General features: G+C 35.3%; 1 protein-coding gene and 1 pseudogene across 2 annotated transcripts; one reads left to right on the top strand and one right to left on the bottom strand.

The window, feature by feature from the left end:
* The first annotated feature begins 5,872 nt into the window (after nucleotides 1-5,872).
* Nucleotides 5,873-8,393, top strand: LOC143611435 (SPX domain-containing protein 4-like). The gene is made up of 3 exons (XM_077085633.1): nucleotides 5,873-6,167; nucleotides 7,091-7,256; nucleotides 7,844-8,393. Exons 1-3 carry the CDS (start codon nucleotides 5,940-5,942, stop codon nucleotides 8,293-8,295), a joined length of 846 nt encoding a protein of 281 aa, XP_076941748.1. The 5' UTR covers nucleotides 5,873-5,939; the 3' UTR covers nucleotides 8,296-8,393.
* Nucleotides 8,394-8,482: 89 nt separating this feature from the next.
* Nucleotides 8,483-13,127, bottom strand: LOC143611436 (phosphate transporter PHO1 homolog 3-like; annotated as a pseudogene). The gene is made up of 9 exons (XR_013149772.1): nucleotides 12,396-13,127; nucleotides 12,070-12,118; nucleotides 11,887-11,958; nucleotides 10,183-10,312; nucleotides 9,684-10,063; nucleotides 9,463-9,612; nucleotides 9,159-9,311; nucleotides 8,804-9,082; nucleotides 8,483-8,719 (listed from the first exon to the last, which is right to left on the bottom strand). The product of XR_013149772.1 is annotated as a phosphate transporter PHO1 homolog 3-like (transcript).
* Nucleotides 13,128-15,046: the final 1,919 nt, after the last annotated feature.

The raw sequence follows: 15,046 nt of genomic DNA on the forward strand, positions 1-15,046 counted from the left end.
ACGGCTAGGAGTGAGGACAAAGTAGAAGCGCGATATTATCAGGATATTTGTTATTGACCTTTTCTATTTAAACGAGCCATTGAGATCGATTAGACACACAACACACCTCAAAAACTATCTGTTACACTTGGCTCCGATCATCATTGTTGTCAGTATGTAATTTTCACTTTGATTAGTAAGAAGAACAGAGGCAGAGTGATGATTAGTCACATCACGAGGTTTTATGACGGAGGTCCTTAAAAATCAAGGGCTTTCCTCGTAACCACCCGTGTCACCTTATTAATTTCTTTATCGCATTTGTTAATTCTTTCAAGCACACTACCTTACTAATCTGATCATGGAATTACCTTAGTTAATTTGATCGAGTATGAGACTTAGATTACCCAAACATGTTTTATACCTGACTCATTATCTAACCTTCACCTTTACATTACACCTTCTAGAGCATATAAACCGCCCTTTTAAAGCATTAATATGATGTTAGACCCTGAAACCCCGTAACCCATTTTAGTGTGGGTTAGCCCTAAACATTATATTTCAACAAAATAAAGTAGATAGGCTTTGAATGCAGTTTAGGGCCATTGACATGCAACATCAACCAATTAAGGATCCCGTCCACACATTTATATGGTTTTAAAGGCGCCAAATTTGACATCTTGTCACTTGAAAATGGAAGGTATTATATATGGGTGTTCACGGTCCGGTTTTCACGGTTTTTACCACAAACCGTGAACCAAACCATTAGTAACAGTTTTTGATTTTCATAAACCAAAACTGAACCGTTGAACTCTTAAACAGAACCATTAGTAACGGCTTGGTTCCGGTTTGGTGTGTAAAAGCTATGTGGCGGTACCGAAAATGTTTACCCGCCTTATTCCTGAAAATTTCTTTTTATCAAAAACAATTATCTTGATGTATGTATTTCATTTTACCTGTGCATACTATATAAAGCTGCTAATATTTGATTTTAAGCATTCTAACGTAAAAAATATGTTTATCGTGTGATCAAACAAGTGATAGATACGGAGTTGTGTAGAAAATGAATTATTGTATGTGTTGGTGTGTAAAAGCTATGCATCGGTATTGAAAATGCATAGGATTTAAGTGTTAAAAGTGAACTTAAATGTAGTTTGTTAAAATTATGCATCTATCATAATACTTGTTAAATATATGGGGTCTTATATATGCGAAACATGTTATTGTGAGCATGCACTACATTGCATTCTAAACGACCGAAAATGAATTAATCAAATAAACATGCTAATAAGTGTGATACAAAATTGCATCAGTGTCTTAGTATTTATGAAATGCGTTAGAAGTTATGGTGTTGAATTATATGGTATATTTCAAAATATTACACATTTATTTATATTATTTTTTTCTGTAGTGTTAGTTTCTGTGTTCGCGTGTTGGGCTGTCTTGAGGATATTGGGCTTCTAACTGTGGGCCTGTAGCAGATTATGATGTTATGCTTGTAGCTGATAGCCTGATAGTGATGCACGAATTGGATTTTTCTAATACCCAGTTCCGGACTTCAGGGTATGGATCCGGGCTAGGTGAGATCGGGCATTGAAAAATCGGGTGCTGGCATACCTGGGTCGGGGTCGGGTTGGGGTATGGTAGAGAACCAGGTACCCTATACCGGTATTTCAATACAACTATTTCGAGTATAAACCGGGTATTTTAAAGGGCTGCGTTTTTTTGGGATGCTTCAGGTAATTTTCTGGTATAAGGTGGGTATTTGAAAACCCGGTTTTGGGTATGCAAAAATCCCGAGTTTCAGGTGGATCAGGAACCAGATTTTAAGTATTATCAGGTATGCAAAAAACCCGAGTTTCAGGTGTAACATGAAGATGCATATAGTTTAGTTTAGTTAATAAATATTTATGCAATTACAAATTAAATGTTTATGATATATAAAAAGAAAGAAAAAAGATAAGTACAAAAGGTGGATACAAAATAACATAAATAATATATTAACCTTGCATTTATTTTTTCTGTTATTATTATTATTATTTATTTTGGAACAACTTTTTTTTATGTATTAGGCCACCACACTTTCTAATTTTAAAGAGCCTTGTTGTGCTACTTCGGTGAGATTATGTTGTCTTAATCGGACTCACGCTGGCTTCAGAGTTTGGCTTTCCCTTAGGAAACCATACTGTTGGTTGCCATTAACAATCGTTGCGCCACCACAAGAGCGTAATTCTCTGACATAACACACGATGAGACGAAAACCCAGGTGTTCTCGAAATTTGAACCGACAACTAGCTCAAATCCTTTATGCCATAAAATATGACACAAGACTCACTATGTCACCAGTGGGAATTAACCTTACATTTAACTACAGTTTTACCCGTGCATTGCGCCAAGGCAAATAGGTAAATCAGAACGGTGGTAAAACCCAAGTGTTGTCAGTCCCAAACGTTGTGTCAGTAACGACACAAGTCCGGCCGGTTTTGGTTGCGTGCGTTATTGTAACGGAACTAAAACAAAAAAATAAGATAAAAAAATTATAAAAACTGAGGTAGACCAATGGGGTAGTGTCGGTCGGTATAACTCGAGCATTGGTAAAACCCGACCGTTGTCGATCCCGGGCATTGAATCTACGCAAATTCGGTTGACTTTCATCATGTTTGTTACAGTACCGGAACTGGAAAAAAAATCTTTCGTTCGGTTCTATTCGTTACGGTACTTGAACTAAAACAAAGCGCGTTGAGTTTGCGCGAATTCGGTCGATTTTTGTCATGTTTGTTGCGATACCGGGACTAAAACAAAAAAAATGGTATTCGGTCAGTTTTTGTACCGTTTATTACGAACCATAACTAAAACAAAAATAAAAAACAAAGCGTTGCTCCAACAAAGTGTCGTTAAGTGGCCCAACAAAAAACTTATTAATTACTAATTTCTCTATATAAATTAGTACATATTTTATAAATATACCACATAAATAGATACTTATTGATTATATTAATATATAAAATATACTAACGCTAAACAGTACCGAGGTATATGAACCTTATTATACCACCTCACTATACAATTGTTATAATAATAAGAAAAAATTACAAATTTTGTTCTTTTGAATTATCAAAATTTTGGAATGGGTCATTTTCGAAAATGAGTTTCATTTTTTATCCTTAATTCACATATTTTCTTTGGTTTTAATCCTTTACACTAACGACCATCTATTTGTTTAGTTAAGTATTGCCATATGCCATGCACATGAGGGAATTGTGGTAATTCTACCTCGAAATATTTATTATTAAAAAATCTAGTATATAAATGAATAAAAGAATAAAATATAAACCCACCACTAAACCTTATCATATCCATCATCATCAAACCATTTCTTCTTCAGCCAGAAACCATTTGATTAAGAACCCCCCCCCCCCCCCAACCCACCACCAAGCTTGAGAGATTGACGAGAGAGAGGTAGGTAGCAGGAGTGAGAGGACAAAGAGAAAAAGGGGTCTACTGGTGCATTTTCCGGTGACCTAGGGTCCCGCCACCGTGACTAGAATATGGGAGAGGATGATGACGATTGCAGTAGCTCCGGCGAAGGGAGTGACGAGCGCGATGGTGGTAATCGGCTGGTCCACTTCCGGCAAGAAGCTAGTTCCGCCGAAGTGCAACGACGACAATGGCGGCGGTGATGATTTCAGGCTCAGATCGCGCGATGGAGAAGGATTCTGTGGCGATTGGTAATGTCTAAGTCCAAAAAACAGCTTTCCAGTAAACCTCTACAGGCGGCGGCGTTGAGGTATGGGGCCGCCGCCTAACCAAACGATTACCGGTCAGTTATGCTTCTGAATGGTTGTGTCAATCGGTTCTATACAACACCGTTGGAGCTTTGTCGCGGGCGTGGTTGCCGGTAAAACCGTAGTTAAATGTAAGGTTGCGGGTGGCGGCTGCCGTTGTAGTGGTGGTGGTTGAAGCTTGGGTTGAAGAAGAAATGGTGTGATGATGATCTGATTAGTTTAACGGTTTAATAGTTTTTTTAGTTTCAGTTATGTTACATAAATTGTCCTTAAGGGATAAAAGGACGAAAATGCCCTCATGTGCAATGCACATAGGGTAGGGTGACTTAATTAAAAAACTTAACATTCATTAGTGTAAAGGATTAAAACCGAGGCAACAATGCATATAAAGGATAGAGTAAAACTTATTTTTATAAAGGACCCATTCCATAATTTTGATAATTCAAAAGAACAAAATTTGTAATTTTTTATAATAATAATAATAATAACTGTGGCACCCTAAAGTAAAATGAAGTTTGACAAAAAATGTCTCCATATTAACCACAAAGACTCGAACCCACGTCGGGAAGAGATATGACCTAGAATCAAATCTATAATAACCACCCTCTATACATTCATTTATGTTTGCTTTAGAAAACTATCTTTTATATACTAAGAAAAATACTTTTATCAAAAGCAATTTTGTGGCACAAACTTACTATTTTACTATTTATAAATAATTACCATCATATAATTAGAATTAATTTTAACCAATAATAAAAAAAATATATAAAACAACAAAAGCAGAAGGTTCACTATCGACTACGGGGCTGTTTGGTAGCCTCTTAACAGTTATTAAGAGGCTATCTCTTAATGGCTCATAATCTCTTAATGGTTAAGAGGTAGCCTTAACACTGCATTCTTGAGTTTTTTATTTAAGGGTTTAGAAAAGAAAAGATAAGAAAATTTTCCTTTTTTCATTTTTGAGTTTTTTCATTAAAAGAAAAGAAAGAGAATGAAAAGAAAAGTTAGGGGGTGTTTGGTACAGAGAAAAAGAATGGGAAGAAATGGAAATAGAAATGGGAGAGAAATGGAATTGGAGAGAAATAGAAATGGGTGAAGAATTGACAATCATTTCCTTTGTTTGGTACAATAGAGAAATGGGTGGAGAAACGGGAGCAGAGACGTGATTAGGGTTCCGCCTCGGCATCATCATGGTGGAGAAATGGTGGCTCAGAGACGCGTCGCAACACCGCGAACGGAGTAGAGCGTCATCATCATCGCCGCGCAACATCAACACCGCGATTTAGGGTTCCGCCTCGCAACACCGCCTCGCGATTTAGGGTTTCGTTTTGGCTCAGAGACGCGAACGGACGTGGCTGCGGCGTCGGCCGCCGTGCCGGACGTCGGCATCATCATCACCATCGCCGGTCGGAGCATCATCATCATCATACGCGAACGGAGTAGAGCAGAGACGCGATTTAGAAGCAGAGAGAATTCCATTTCTCTTCCAAATGGAGAGAATTGGATTTCTCTACTTTTTGCATACACCCAATTCTCAGAGAAAACCAATTCTCCGCCCAATTCTCCGCCTAATTCTCCCAAACAAGAGAAACCTAATTCTCCACCCTCAAATCTCTCTACCAAACACCCCCTTTGGGTTTTTATCTTCAAAACTTTCCAGTCAAATATGGCATGATTTGGAAGGAAAGTTTATAGTCATGTATAATATAACTAATTTATCCTATTTTTTCCTTCCTATCTAGGGACATGATTTTAAAGTTACAATTTTTTCCTATCTTTTCATTTCTACCTAACTCAAGAATGTAATTAACACTTTCTTTTTTATTCTTTTATTTTAACTCAAGAATTTTTTTTAAATATATAATTTCTTTTCCTTTATTCCCCTATCTAATCTTATCATTTCTCTTCTTTGTAATTTAAACCCGAGAATACAGTGTAAATCTGAATAATTAAGAGATAACCACAAAAAGGTAGCCTATTAACCGTTCGGACTTGGTACTTCTTAACCTTGAAGAGGTTATACGGATACTGTTAAGAGGCCACCGAACACCCCTGAACTAAACTATACGCATCCTCTTCTTCAGCTCTTCTTATCCTCGGAAACAGAATATTCCATCACAATAATATTATTATTCTCAATTCCAATCAATCTTCTTCATCATCTACTGTTATGCTATGAAGTTCGGTAAAGAATTCGGTATCCATCTGGAACAAACCCTACCCGAATGGAAAGACAAATACCTCTGTTACAAACTCCTCAAAAACCTTCCTAATCCTCCTCCACCCGATCACCATCTCGTACCCGATCTCCAGCACTGGTTCGTCAGGATTCTTAACGAAGAACTCGATAAGTTTAATGACTTCTATGTCGATAAAGAGGAAGAATTCGTCATCCGCTTCCAGGTTCTCTCTGTCTTTATCTTTATAATCATAACCTACCGTCGTTGACTTTTTTTATATAATTGTGTATAATTCAACAAAAGATGGAAATAAACCAGCACTGGATTTGCATGATACAAAATTGGTTGATCAACGAATCTTCGTTTACCGTGTTTACAAAATCTCTTGGATTTAAAGCCGGTTTAAACTGGTATTTTTAAACAAATTGGCGGTACAGTGTTCTAGCAAACTGCCCAAAAATACTGTGCTTAAAATGCCGGCTGTCTTACGAAAATCCGGTTTCACCGGCCTGTATGTACCGGTTTTTAAAATATTGATTTTACTCCCCACTCGACGGGGAATATTTAGAAAATGCTGTTTTGTGATTTTTATTTTAATTAAACTAGAATGGATAGTCGATGTCAAGCAAAAGTTGAAAGTTGGTTTTATGTTGAAAATAATAGGAGAACACGAATAAACTTTGGTTGTAAAAAGTAAAAAACAATTGGAAAAACGGTGATCACATTTCAGGTTCAGGTTATGCAAAGAACTGATTAATTATAACTATTATCAAGTTGAAAACCACATAGACATGGTTTGTTTATTATGATTGATGAAAAATTAAGAGATGAGTTGATTGTGCTGATTAACAAGAACTTAATCTGACTAGTTGACACAACTGAATACGGTCTAATTAACTGCCAGCGTGTATATAAGATTTAATCACCATCCTAGACGTTTAAGGGCCATTCATACGCATACAAAACTCAACCAAGTAATCTCTTTTGATATCTAAAAACAATAAGCATATGCGATATTTACATATTAAAACACATCTTTCACTTGCTAGTTTTTAACGATTACCTACTAATAAATCTCACATGCGTTTAAGTTAGACTGTTAGTGGTTCTCTAAGTCTTGACTTGCTTTGTGCTTTTGTTATGCAGGAGCTAAAGCAAAGAATTGAGCAAGTGAAGGAGAAAAGTAGCAAAGATGGAGTGTTTACATCTGAAATTGAATTCAGTGATGAAATGATGGCGATACGGAGAGACTTTGTCACCATTCATGGGGAGATGGTGCTTCTTAAAAACTACAGCTCCTTAAACTTTGCAGGTACAAACGGGTCTGGTCGGGTCAAAATAATAATACTATAGCCTATTACATATCATATACATAAACCAATGGATGTAAATAATACTACTAACCTGACCCATATACTTAAAATCGTGTTTTGTTTTATCTCGCCCCGCTTTATGTTCATATACGAATATGGGTAATACCTAGTGACTTAGTAGCAAGTGCAGACAAAAAGGCTCAGAAGGAAATTAATTTTACTATTATACGTTAATAGTTATGAGAAGAATTAAAAATAAAAAAATTAACTTTAAATTTCAAAACTTTTTATATCTTTGAAATCAATATATTAACTTCTTTAAAAACTCTTAAAACTGGTTAACATGTCAACTCCATTTTTAACCGGCCATATTTGGGTTGACCCATGCTATAAACGATCGTGTTTGGCTTGACATGTTTAAGAACACTGGTCGTGTAGCTGGCCCGAGACCTATTGTTTGTGTGTGTCCAGGTTGACCTATATAAAAGACGGGCTGTGCCAGCCAAACAAAAGCCTGTTTTTTTTTTTTGTTTTTTTTTTCCTGTGCCATGCCTAAACCTTTCTATTTGTTTTGGGTTTATTATAGGCATCATCAAGATATTAAAGAAGTATGACAAACGAACAGGTGGATTACTGCGTGTACATTTTACACAACTTGCCCTTCGCCAACCGTTTTTCACAACTGAACCCCTAACAAGATTAGTACACGAGTGTGAGGAGAATCTGGACCTTCTCTTCCCGTTAGAAGCCGAAGTTGTTGAATCTTTTAGCAGCAGCAAAACAAATGCAGATGAAAACGCAGGGGCTAGTGATGATAATAAGAACTCAGCACCTGCGTTGGTTGGCGAGGGAGGGTCGGATGTGTATAGACGGACGGTTGACGCAATCAGAACCATAAAGGGTCTTAAGAAAGAAAGCTCAACTGCAAACCCGTTATCCTTTGCATCTATTTTCGGTAACCAGGATATGGATGACACAGGAGCTATAACCGATCCCCAATCAGAGCCGGACTGTGACGATGATCATCCTCCCAAGTAACAGATTTTGTTTTCTTGTTAAATACCAACTGTGTGAATCTTTTTGTTTGATGCTTTGTTTTCTCATTTTTTAGTGTAAAAGTGAACTTGATTGATTGATATTAACTAAATGAATTACAATGGAGAGAAACCCCCCAATATATACATAATCTTTGGCCCGCGGTCTGCATATAAGTGAAAAAAACAAACTACATATCCTTGTCTTCATCCTCATAACTAAACGGTAACGGAACTGACTTCACGGCCCGGAACTTCCCAACATTATTCAAATGCTCATTCTCCAACCGGAAGAAATTCCATATGCCACGCCGAATAATCTCCAGACTCGCAACTATTGCAATCAGCGCATTTCTATGGAGGAAAGGGGCTTCATGGAAATCGAGTACTGTTTGCATCCATGCGAGTCTCAGTATCACATTTAGTACCTACAAGTTATCCAATGTCAGTTAAGATCTAAAAGGATAATTGCATATGATTTGAATTGGTAGATTGCCAAATATAGTACTTACAATTGCTATGAAGTAAATAGATCTGCTAGGCAAAATAAGCTTCTCTCTCAACCATGGATTCTCAGAGTTCCTGCATAGCAGACCCCAATCCATCACTATATCCCAATAGGTACTGAATATTGTTGCAACTCCCGAGGTAGACGCGGCTATAATCCTCCATGTTGTTCCTCTTCTTTGAGTATAAATTGTCCTTGTAACAACTGCAGCAATGGTGGATAAGTATTTGAGGCCATTCATAGCTTGTGTAGAATCACGCCCTTCACATAATCGTCGTATGCACTATACATACAGAAAACAGTTAACAACTTTTATATCATGACTGTACAACTTCACAATGAGTTTGAAGACCGCATACCTGTAGAACTCGAATCCAGTATGGGATCACAGCGACAAGTATAGAAATAATTTTGTAAACATTGCTGTCATTGCATGTCGACGCGTCCCTAGTCTTGAAATCTCCCCAACCATAGTAACATGCATAGAACTCCACATTCCTCAATAACTGAACCTGGAATCAGTATAAAAAATCAATGATTTTTAGTTTCTTGATCGGTTACGATTGTTATTTTTTTATAATTTTCCAGTTGTTTTTGTAAACTAAAAGGATGTACACTGAATGAAGCCGAATAACTTATTATGCTAACAGATATGAATCTTACCTGACTGGTAAACTGATCAGCCAAGAAGAAATCAGGGAGAGTGACCAAATAAAGCGGAGCGCAAATGCAATGCCATAGACAGACCAAGAAGAAGAAACGGTTTGTGCGATACAAGATGTTGAATGGACATATTGCTAGCAAAACCACAACCTGCAAATCAGAGTTTAGTGTAAAAGTCAAAAGTCAAAAGACAGGCAAAAGTCAAAAGATGGATTTCTTACAATGACTAAGCCTAGAGGGAGTAATTCGGTGTATGTTTTGTAACTTTGAGTTTCCGGATCCATCTCTATTTCAAGATTTGCATGTATAGCCGCAAGAACGAGTACTGATAGACCGAAAGTGAGGAGCAGAACTTGTTTAAATCTCAATTCTGTCCCCTGCTTAAACCCAAAAATGAATGAGTAATTGACGCGATAACGCGTCCAAAAGTACACATTTCCAGCATACATCAGCATATGTAACACCAGAAATCCAAATAAGCTGTATAGTGGAAAGATGGTGTTCATGTACTTAGTTTTTCCTTCACCTTCAAGAAGATCTCTACTGTGTATGCTTACAATGATCGCGGCGACAAGTGCTATTGAGCATCCGAAGAAGCAACCTGAACAGGAAATATGCTAGTCAGTTGAAGTGAACAGGTACGGGTCATAAGGAAACTCGACAATATTGGTTGGTATGATGAGCCTGACTTTACAGTAGTAATTATCTTGTATAACTTACCGACAAGGAATGTGACCCGATGCTTCTCTCTTTTAGATTTGGGCCTTAAGGTGTTCATTCCTTGATGACGGTCTCCGTTACAGAAGTGTTTTATGAATGATGCTTCGACTCGCTCTATGAGCTTAGCAACCTGAAGGAAAGATTTGGGGCTTTTGGTTAAAAATTGAAGCTTTGAAAGCAAGATTTAAAAATTACTTTTTTTATACTTATGTTTTACAGTAATGGTAATTATAGGTAACACTGTTATAACGACTAGAGGTGTTCGTTGTCCGATCCAGAGTTCTTCAATTGGCTTTTTAGTGAAGTATGTAAAAACAAAGAAAATACGAAAAAGGAATTGAGTGGTTCCTAAACTTCGTAAAATGTTAATTACAAAGGTTTTTATTGAAAGCTAATGAGGACAAATTTGATTAACATTAGTAGAATATGATGCTATCAGATAAAATTAACTTAACTAAGTTGGAAATGAACAATTAACTAGTAAGAATATGTTAGATATTTGACTTTAAAAATGTTTTATTATAATATAAAGATTGCCAAATATTTATATAAAATATAGTAGCTTAAATATATGTATTGTAAATATTTTTATAGTTAAAAACGTATAGATAACCTTTTTAAACAATTTTAAAATTGATTAATATTATAATTTATCCCTTGCATTTATGATTCATAATATGTGTTAGTTTTATGGCTTTATCTCCTGCATTTATAATTCATAAATTATGTTATCTCTTGCATTTATCATTCATAATATTTTATAGTTTTATTGCTTGGTATTTATCATTCATCAATAAATTATAATTATTCCTTAGCATTTATCACTCAATATGTTTAGGTTGGAATTATGCCTCGGTTGGATTGAAGTTGTGCTTGAGTTACTATAGTTTTTTTGGTTATTATTCAATAATAATGAACTTAACGTTATTTCATATAAAACAACTCTATTAAAATTTCGTCTATTATATATTGTTAAATAAATATAATGTTATATATTTAAAAAACTCAAGTTATATCACTTTAGTAGTAATCAAGTTACAACTTGTTTATATCACTTTTGTAGTAATCAAGTTACATCTTTAAAAAGCTTGTGTGTTGCATGAGTTGCATAAAATATAATGTAATATAGTCATCAAGAAATGTCTTTATAAAAAATGAAATTTAACGCATGACAATTTAAAATTATTTAAAAATATTTTGTATGTAGTTAATAAATGTTAATTCAATTTAAGTGTACTTATCGATTTAGAAAAGATATAATTTAGACATACGAATTAAAGTGTATTTAAATAAAAGGTTTTAAGTAAAAAACAAGTTTTTTTTACAAAATTATTATTAAATTCTTCTGGTTAAAGATATAATAACTATGCATAATTAAATAACAAGGCTCCATCATTATATTAAATTTCTATAAATATATCATTAAATACAAATTTAATAGGAAACATAATTGAGAAGTCCTGAATTATGTCATGTACGTGCACCATTATGATTTTTTATTTATTAGGCATTGACAACGATATCATAAGCTTGAATTGTTAAATTTTTTTCTATCAACATAACCCACGTTATCTAAAACTTCAATATAAATATATGTATGTTATTCGGTTATGCATATAAAAATAAAAAGTATATATATTTTACATTTCTTTCCTGTCACATATTAGACAAATTGATCATATATTCATATATATTATAATATACCTCATCAGATTGGTTCAAGTAAGATTCATCCACCATCTCCAAGTAAGTCTCAGAAGCATTTCTTGATGTGATCTGCAACAATATAATAACCCCGAACATTACATATCAAAACATCCCTAAAACTAAAACTACATATCACAAAAAATAAATGTAAATATATATAACAACCCTAATTAACCTTACCTTATCATACTTCTTCATTATCTTGGAGAAGGCCATTTGATTCTGGAAACTATGGTTTAAAAAGGAAGATAAAAGTTCAGTCATATAATTACTTAAATTAAACATATAGAATTTAGATAAAATATAAATGAAGTTAACGTGATAATTATGAGAATTAAATAGAGTAATTAAATATAATTATGTAATTTACATAATTACCCTACTTGTATATATAATTACTCTACTTGATTTTCACAATTAGCACGTTAATTTCATTTGTACGTTAACTTTCCTCCAAACATATAATTATGTTTTAGTATATAAATTAGTGGTTGATCGCTACTTACGCGTAATTCTTTAATAACCGAAGCTTTTCATGAAACTCAAGAAAAGCCTGCTTCAACTTGCCTTGTGCATTTTTAAGTTCATTTTTGTTGTAGTTCAAATCCACATTCAAACTATTAAAAACATTTCTGACTGTGGATCGCGGTGTTTCTGTAGTGGCGTTGATCTTTACGCGATCTAAAGCATCTAAAGATGCCATCTTATGATCCATTGATGGATTATTCACTTTGATCCTCAAAGCAACAAGAGTATCCATTTGCACATTCAACTCCTTAGCCTCCTTCACAGCCTCATCCACTTTACTTTTATAAAAATTAATGACTTTATTGAATTCATTATCAAGTCTTCTAAAGAACTGGCTCTCCAAATCACCCCCTTCCTCCGATGACCGAAGGAAAACCGTCTGGTAATTGGTTTGACACTCGCCACCGTGTTCTTCGTCTCGTTGTTTCACTTCACTAACAATAATCACTTCATCTTCTTTATGTCTTTTAGAGTTGCTATTAGTTAGCCCACTAAAAGCTCTAAAAAGAGACTTTTCTCTTGAACGACGGCCGCTGGGCCACCCGAGAAATATTATTATTATTATTGTTATTATTTTTCTCGGGTGGCCTGGTCTGCCGTCGTCGAAAAACCAAGATTTCTCCCAAGAGCGTCTTGAGGTATTAGTAATTCATATACGCTTCTCGCCATTCGGGCACCGTTTGTGAGGCAAACTCCTTTCCAAACTTCATGTTTTTGTATGTCTGTGTGCTTTTTTAATAATAAGTTGGATAGATATTTTATGATGAAATGCTGATGGATATATTTATAGTGTTGTGGCTTTACAAGCCAACTAAGTTACAGCTTCATGGGCACTGTGTACGTGGGGTATTAAAAACTCATAAAGGAAGACCACAATGGGCGTTGGGGCCACATGAAGTTAAAGGTAGATGAGTAATAGTGCATTACACAATCAAAAGAGCCTCCGAAACAAGAAAAATATGACCGCATGCAGCCTGGCTTGACCGATGAGAAAAATACAAAAAACCAGCAAAGGCGTTATAAGAAGACAAGGGATCAGCTTGGAAGGTGCGTCAGCTTTAGTCAGAGAGACCATCAAGTGGGTTGGTCGCATATATACTGGATTATTTTTTAGGGTAATTTCCCAAAATATATAGCTTATTTGACAATGGTTTTACCCAAACTAGCATAAAAATCAAGTTGAATCCGACGAAATTTCAATACCGTTCGACTGGATTTTTGAACCTTTAAAATCATGCCACGTGTCAACATATTAATGGATCCGACGGAATTTCTTAAAAAACCGTCGGATCCAACGGATTCTTCATCTTCTACTACTCAAACTCTAAACCTTCATAATCAATCTCCATCTTTCTTATTTCTCCACAAAATCAAGCAAATAAACAGTGCATATCGTTTAGTTTTTCGAGGAGAACACAACCATAGTGTTGATTTCACTCTAGAGCTCAAAATTAAAAACCCCCGAATTAAAAAATCTAAGGTTCGTCGGACAAATTAAGCAGTCGAATCCGACGGAAGCATGAACTGAACCGTTAGATCCGACTGTTTGTTATTACATCGGTTTGTTTCATTAATCCGTCGGACAAAACGGTAAACAGTCAGATCCAATGGAATAGCATGTTTTCTGGCGTGTCTTGATTGAAGGATTAATCTTGATAAATGTTTAAAGTTTAAAGAGTTTTAGTTTGAGTCGGTTTAGTTTTATTAATTAGCAATAAGATTGGTTGTTTTTATTTATTTATTTGGTTTCCTAGTTTGAGTCTAATTAGGTTTCTTGGTGAGTAAGTTAAGGTTTTAGTATTAATAGATGGTTTAGGGTTATTGTATTTTGTGTGGTTTTCGTTCTTAATATTAATATTGAAAGAGTCGTGAGGAGTTCTCACAAAATACCGGTGTTGTTCGTGTAGCTCGATCCAATTAAGTCCAACAATTGGTATCAGAGAAGGTCAAAGAGAAGATAGACCGGGCTTCAAGATCAAGCAGGAAGTTCGTAGATATACATTGGGTGCGACGACTGTTGAATTTGAGAGTGTCATCGAAAAAGGCATAAAGAAGTAAATTGTTTCCTGTTAATTTTTGGAGAAGTTGAATTATATTGAAGGAAGCAAGTAAACACCCACGTTCAATAAGTCAAATTGAATGAAAATAAAGAAAGCATGCTATCGCACATCTCAAATTAATTAGAGAGAAAGAAAAGCCATCATAGGAAATTGCAACAAGCACGTACACCTTAATTATTATTGTCAGAAAGTGAAAAGGAAAGGTGATCGAAGAATTAGAGCAACCGAACCGAAGACTTGAGCAACAAGAAAGAAGATCGAACCTGCCTGAGAAGACGGATTGCAATAGCGTAGCAATCAAACAGTGAAGAAGACGATCGTATCTGTGTGAACGATCAAGAAGAAGACGAAGACGGTCGTATCTGTGTGAACGATCGAGAAGAAGAATCAACGTTAATCTGTGTGATTCGTTGAAAGAAAAGACAACGTTAATCTGTGTGATTCGTTGAAAGAAGAAGCAGCGTAAATCTATGTGATTCGCTGTGATCGTATCTGTGTGAGCGATCAAAGAGGACGATCTGTGTGACGTTAAGAAGATTCGAAGAAAAGAATTGCTAATAATCCAAACA

The sequence above is a fragment of the Bidens hawaiensis genome, unplaced genomic scaffold, assembly GCF_021521415.1.
Source record: "Bidens hawaiensis isolate Kalapana, Puna unplaced genomic scaffold, B.hawaiensis_p1.1 tig00031118_1, whole genome shotgun sequence".
In the NCBI taxonomy this organism is placed as follows: Eukaryota; Viridiplantae; Streptophyta; class Magnoliopsida; order Asterales; family Asteraceae; genus Bidens; species Bidens hawaiensis.

What these genes read in the sequence shown, in the direction of transcription:
- LOC143611435 (XM_077085633.1), top strand. Translation starts at nt 5,940, where the DNA reads ATGAAGTTCGGTAAAGAATTCGGTATCCATCTGGAACAAACCCTACCC. An exon ending in AATTCGTCATCCGCTTCCAG is followed by an intron (nt 6,168 to 7,090) that starts GTTCTCTCTGTC and finishes TTTGTTATGCAG; the next exon opens with GAGCTAAAGCAAAGAATTGA. An exon ending in CAGCTCCTTAAACTTTGCAG is followed by an intron (nt 7,257 to 7,843) that starts GTACAAACGGGT and finishes GGTTTATTATAG; the next exon opens with GCATCATCAAGATATTAAAG.